At 44.5% G+C, this 6,135-nt stretch overlaps 2 protein-coding genes across 2 annotated transcripts; both read right to left on the bottom strand.

Annotated features, from left to right (window-relative positions):
- Positions 1-3,612: 3,612 nt before the first annotated feature.
- Positions 3,613-4,290, bottom strand: LOC138913241 (uncharacterized). The gene has a single exon (XM_070216091.1). It carries the CDS (start codon positions 4,288-4,290, stop codon positions 3,613-3,615), a length of 678 nt encoding a protein of 225 aa, XP_070072192.1.
- Positions 4,291-5,404: 1,114 nt separating this feature from the next.
- LOC138913240 (uncharacterized) lies at positions 5,405-6,135 on the bottom strand. Its single transcript, XM_070216090.1, has 2 exons — positions 5,788-6,135; positions 5,405-5,659 (listed from the first exon to the last, which is right to left on the bottom strand). The coding sequence occupies exons 1-2, from the start codon at positions 6,133-6,135 to the stop codon at positions 5,405-5,407; spliced, it is 603 nt and encodes a 200-aa protein (XP_070072191.1).

The following is a 6,135-nucleotide window of genomic DNA, read 5'->3' as shown; positions in this document are numbered from 1 at the left end:
AGTTTACAATTAGACATTGATAATTTTCAAGTATGGTGTGAGTATAACCTCTTAAATTTGAACTGCCTGAAATGTAATGTAATGACCTTTCATAGGGGTTCTTCTACGTGTATAAGTTATTTGCTTCAGAATTTGCCACTTGACCGTATATATTCAGTAAATGATTTAGGCGTTCTTCTGGATCCGAAGCTTAACTTTGACTGCCACATAATGCTGACTGTCAACAAAGCCATGAGTGTTTTTGGGTTTATAAAGCGTTGGTCAAAAGAATTTGACGACCCTTATATAACCAAATTACTATTTACCTCCCTTGTCCGTCCTATATTGGAATATTGTTCTTCGGTTTGGAGCCCACAATACCAAGTGCTCATTAACCGTATAGAGTCGGTACAAAAAAATTTCTTCTTTTTGCTCTTCGTAATTTGTAAGGCTACCTTCCTACCAGAGTAGATTATTATTGCTTAATTTACCAAAACTTGCAAATCGTAGAATAATGCTTCGTACTATTTTTGTGCATAATCGTATAAGAGGTGATATTGATTCTGTAGAACTTGTAAGCCGCCTAACATTTAAGGTTCCGGGTAGACGAACACAAATTATTATATTATATCTTATAATTTGCTGATCGGGTTTTTGCATTTTTAAAATAAAAGCAATTTTTAGGAAAATTTCGACTGTAAAATTCAGCCTAATGGAATTTCTGTAAGTTATGTTTCATTAATTTTTCACCATGATTAGAATAATGTGGTGGAAGGGGATGCCGTGAACCAAATTGTTTAAACATTTTTATTTGTTTAAACAATATGAGGTACGTGTAAGGAAGAGCAAGAGAATAATTTTTAATTGAATATTGTTTTTTGTATATACTTAAATGCGATTTGAATTTTAAAACACAAAAATATGTTAGAAAATGTTTTAAATCTGGCTTCAACTTTTTCCTACATCACTTTGAACTCAATTGAAAAGCCTTCGAGGAACGTTGCAAAATGTCAATATACTTTTAAAACTGGTATATCCCCAATTCTGGGGTAATATAAGTTCAAAACTTACTTTCGCTGTTAACGGTATAGAGTAAAAGATATATGATGGTGAATAGATCACGCTAAAGGGTTTGTAAGACCACTTTCGAATTGGGTTGATCGAATAATACACAATTACTTCACAATAAGAATGAACGCATTATTTCATGTCGACAGTTCGTGGTCAGAAACAAGAGAGAGGGAGAAAAATATCGTGACCAGACCATCTCAAGAGGGAACATGCTATAAAATATACCAAATTATTATGATTAGTTATAGGGTTCCTCAACATCCCGGCCCACCCTGAAACTAAGTTTCTGAATTAGGCAGAATGGCAATTTTAGAAATGGGTCTAACAAGTTCTCCTGATGAAGTTCGCAGCTTTACCAGCGTACCAGCCCGTCCTTGCCTGGATAGACTTCAATTACGCGCCAAAGCCCAAGCGGCGGGGGGTGTATTTGAATCCTTGATGATCGCCATATCCCCAGTAGCAACGTTCTTCCTCTCCGTATTTCACTTATGGCGCTGTTGAAGTGTAGTGAGGTACTCCTGATGCCATCTCTTCCAAAAGCATTGTAGCATTGCCTGTACATTTTGCCAGTAATCCAGTCGTTTAACTGATATGTGGCCAAGATCGCCCTCTGGAACTGATGTATAAGGGCGTCCAATCAGCAGGTGTGCGGGTGACAAGTAAGAAACCTCGGTGTCTGACGTAGCGAAGAGAGGGCGTGAATTGACGACGGACTCAATTTGAGCCAGAAGGGTGTGCATCTGCTCAAATGTGAGGATGGAATTCCCGATGACACGACGCAGATGAAGCTTTACGGAGCGCCCCAGTGGGGTGCGTGCGGTGGTATAAAACTCCATTTGATACCCTCGCTGGCCAACGAATGAGATACTTGAGTGTTATGCTGCTGTGATAGGATGAGCTTATACATGTCGTCTAACACCTTCTTAGCTCCCACAAAGTTGCGACCGTTGTCGCTAAAGATGTGGGTACCTCGACGGGAGATAAAACGACGAAGTGCAGCGAGAAATGTCTCCGTGCTGCGGAGGTCACAAGGCAGACAAATAGGCAGATGTATCCCTTTTCCTTTCGTGGATTCCATCCCTTGTGCACCTTGCACCAGAATTTTCAAATGGATATGCTTGACGTACTCAAACAGCTGGCAAGTCCGCCATGTATTGATCAGCTGTTTTGTGGCGTTTGGCGAAAACATTTGTGACAAGAATGTGTAAGCTTGCGAATCATGTTGCGTGCGCCAACTATCCAATATTGTTGCCGAAGGATGACAAAAAGTGCTGTCACACCTGGATGAAGATGTATCCTGTGCTCGTGCTCCAAAATAAGCAGAGAAATGCGATGACCTTTTGGCAGAATAATTGGATGCTTGACTTCCTCCGGTAGTAGCGAGTTTGAGAGGCGTCCACCTACACGAAGCAGGCCGTTCTTGCAAACCATGGGTGAAAGTGTTCGAAGTTTTGACGAATTTGCAACAGCCTTTCCCCTTTGCAACTGGTGTATATCGGATGAGAAGCCTTCTTGAGCGTGAATTAGACAATAAATGCGGGCCTCGCTGATTTCCTCAAACTTGAGTGTGAGGCTTGACGGAATCCGCTTCTTCATTCTGCTTCGATTCATAAAGCGAAGAACATAAGCAGTGCAGCAAATCAGCTTGATCCAGGAAGAAACTCGAAGCGATAGACACTATATCGGGGACGCTTCAGGTTTAGATTCAATACGGCTGCATAGTGAAGAGGATTTCAGCCCATCCATTATGGGAGTGTCCAAAATTGTGTTGGGATTGTTGCCACTACGCAGCTTTGAAGCAAGCAGATCGTTATGGCGTAGCCAATGTGGACCCTTCCACCACAGCTCATAGCTCATGAGATTGGCTGCTAGCATTTCCCTCGATGCGCAATCGGTAGGGTTATCCTTTGAGCCAACGTGATGCCATGCGCTGCGTGGTATGACATCCAGGATCTCCGAAGTACGGTTGGCAATAAAGGTTTTCAGCTTTGATGGGGTGTGCGACAGCCACGAAAGGACAATCGTGGAATCGCACCAAGCATGCACAATAATGTCCTTGTGATGTAACCCCTCCTTAACAGCTCGGAGAAGGCGAGTGAGCAATAGCGCTCCACAGAGTTCCAGCCGAGGAAGACTTTGTTGCTTTAGTGGCGCAACCCGTGTTTTGGCTGCCATAAGTGACACCAAGCAGGTGCCGTCTGCGTTGCTTATGACAGCTGTATACGACAGCGGCATATGCCTTTATAGACGCGTCTGAAAATCCATGTAATAGGTTTTTCCCGATTCGCTGGGTACAAAACGTGGAATCCTTAGGTTTATTATGCAGTTAATATCGTCGCGACAGGTCTGCCATCACTCAGCCAGCTTCGGAGGGAGTTTTGAATCCCAGTCCAGGTCGAGTAGCCAAAGTTCTTGGAAAAGGATTTTGAACTGTACTACCACAGGCGCCAGAATACATAGAGGATCGAAAATTCGTGAGACATCTGACAATACTTGCCGCTTAGTAGCTTCTGGTCCCGTGGAAAGTGAAGTCTTGTAGGACAGGACGTCGTCTTGGGGATTTCAGTGCATTCCTAAAACCTTCACCGCACTGGTTATTGGAAGCTCCCCTTGTCTGGTGCGGCTGAGGCGGCTGAGGCGGCTGCTGTTGGACACCCATTTGCCAAGCTCAAGCTTAGCCTTGGACATCAGCTGGATGAGTTCGTCGCGGCGGCTAAGTAATTCGTCTCCAGTTTCTGCGCCAGTAAGGACATCGTCTACGTAAAAGTCCTCAAGCACAATTTTTGATGCTGTGGGAAACTCATCCTGGTGGTCTCGCGCTAGTTGTTCCAGTACCCTGACAGCAAGAAACGGTGCACAGCTTGTTCCATAGGTAACTGTGCAGAGTTGAAAGTGTTGAAAGTTGCGGTGCTTAGGGGCAACCCAGATCTGGCGAAACATTTTGACTATGTCCGCCGAAAACACAAACTTGTACATTCGAAAGCGAAAGCATACGTGAAAAAGGTTACGTCGAATGCTAAGCCCAAAGTGTAAGGCATCATTTAGAGCGTGGCCGTTTACGTCTTCAAATGACCCGTCTGGGTCTCGGGAACGTGTGGTCAAAAAGTGCTGCTCCACCTTTTCGTGCGAAGGGTCTTGTTGTTTGTGGTCAGTGTTATCCTCGATCTCCCAAAAGCGTTGAAGAGAGGCGTTTATGTCAACAGTAGTCACAAGCGTGTTGGCGGTTAATGGATGCGGCATTGCAACGGAAGTGATTATCCATCCAAAAATCGAGCTGATGGCAATAATATTTCCATCGGCGTCATATTTTTTATCACCTGACAGAACGGACCAAATTTGTTCATTTCCCAGTAAAATGTCTACTGGTGAAGATTTGTTAATCGATGTATCGGCTAACTGGAGTCTATCGTAGATCCTTAAAGCTGTTTTGTCAATGTCGTCCCATTGAAGTGATGATGTGATTTTGCCCAGCACATGGGCTGCGACAACAATCGTAGGCAGTGACACCATAGATTTGATATGCAGCGTTGCCAATCCTCTAGTAGTTTCGGCCTTGACGGAAGATATTCCGGAAACTAGTATTATTGAGGGTGAACGTGCAAACCCCAAGTGTGTTGACGCATCGTTCAGAAACGTATGACAGCTCAGAACCGCTATCCAAAAGCACACGGCAAATTGTGTAAGAACCTTTAGTGTTTTGGACATACACCAAAGCTGTGGGCAATGTGCTTCTTTTGAGTCCCGGTGACTGTGTTAATGATATGCTGTTTTGCGTCTGGGCGACCAAAGTTGAGCTACATCCAGAAGTTTGAGAACTGGCCTGTGCAGTGTCCGTAGAAGCATTTGTCATGGAATCCATGTTTTCAGGATGTACAAGAGAATGATGACGGCCATTGCAGTGCTTGCACGAATGTTTCGATTTACATTGCGAAGATCGGTGGCCGATCGTAGGCAATTGAAGCAAAGCGACTTTCCTTTTACAAAGGAGCGCCGATGTTCGATGTTCAGATTTTGAAATTGAGAGCATCTATATACCACACACTTACCACAATTGCCACTGTTCACTGCAATAAGTGCGCGCTTCGCTTTGGCAGGTTTGTCTGTGTGGCTGCCAGGATCGAGTTTGATTGCCGATGTAGCTTGGCTTAATTCCAAATCCTCGCAGCGATCATCAAGGAATTTAAACAAGTCTGTAACGGTTGGCGTCGCAGCGCCTCTGGTATCCTCTATCCCCTTCCTTCTAGAGTCGGGATCAATTTTAACCAGTACAAGATGAATCACCCAGCAGTCACAGCTGGTCTCCCCAACTGCATCTAGCCCACGAATTATTTCATTGGCGCCAGTAGTAAGTTCGTCAGTAAGTTCGGGCAGCAACCAGTTCCATGAAGGTGTCCAGTAGGGAGTTCACGATATGCCTTGGGCGGTCATAGCATTCATTGAGGCGTTCCCATGCTGAATCATAAGCTGATTCCGTAATGCACATGTGCCTGAGAAGATTGGCTGCTTCACCAACTATGAAAGATTTAAGGTAGTGAAACTTTTGAATCTTTCCCAAATGAGTCTTGTTGTGGACGGTGCTCTCGTAAATGTCCTTAAAGGCTGGCCATTCCTTGTAGTCTCCACCAAAGAGTTTTATGTGGATTTTCGGCAACGGATTTTCAGTTAAAGAAACTGCAGCAGGCGGCGGCGTGACCAAGGTAGATGTTCCGTTCTAAGAAAGTCGCTGAAAAAATTCACTTTGCTGTCGCAGCAATGTGCCAACTTGTGATCCGCTTGCGGTATGGCGCTTGGCTGAAGGTCGCTCTTTAACGACGCGAATAAGGTAAGCGCGTGCAGGTACTTCTCCTCATACTTTTGGAAGTCTTCGGTAGGATCCTCGAAACCCTCAACGTTATCGTACAAGTGCATTTCGTCGGTGACCTTCTCAAGGCTCTTGAATGCTTGATTTAGCCGTTCCAGCATTGAATCGACTCCGGAGTAAGTGCTTTGTGGAGGTGGATTCTCGATGTAATTCACCAAGCGAGTTATGGTAGCCTTTAGCCGACCACGTGCTTGGATAAGACGTTTAAGCGTCTGTTGCTCCAT

The sequence above is a fragment of the Drosophila takahashii genome, chromosome 3R, assembly GCF_030179915.1.
Source record: "Drosophila takahashii strain IR98-3 E-12201 chromosome 3R, DtakHiC1v2, whole genome shotgun sequence".
Taxonomy (NCBI): Eukaryota; Metazoa; Arthropoda; class Insecta; order Diptera; family Drosophilidae; genus Drosophila; species Drosophila takahashii.
This window is presented reverse-complemented; position numbering and strand designations above follow the sequence as displayed.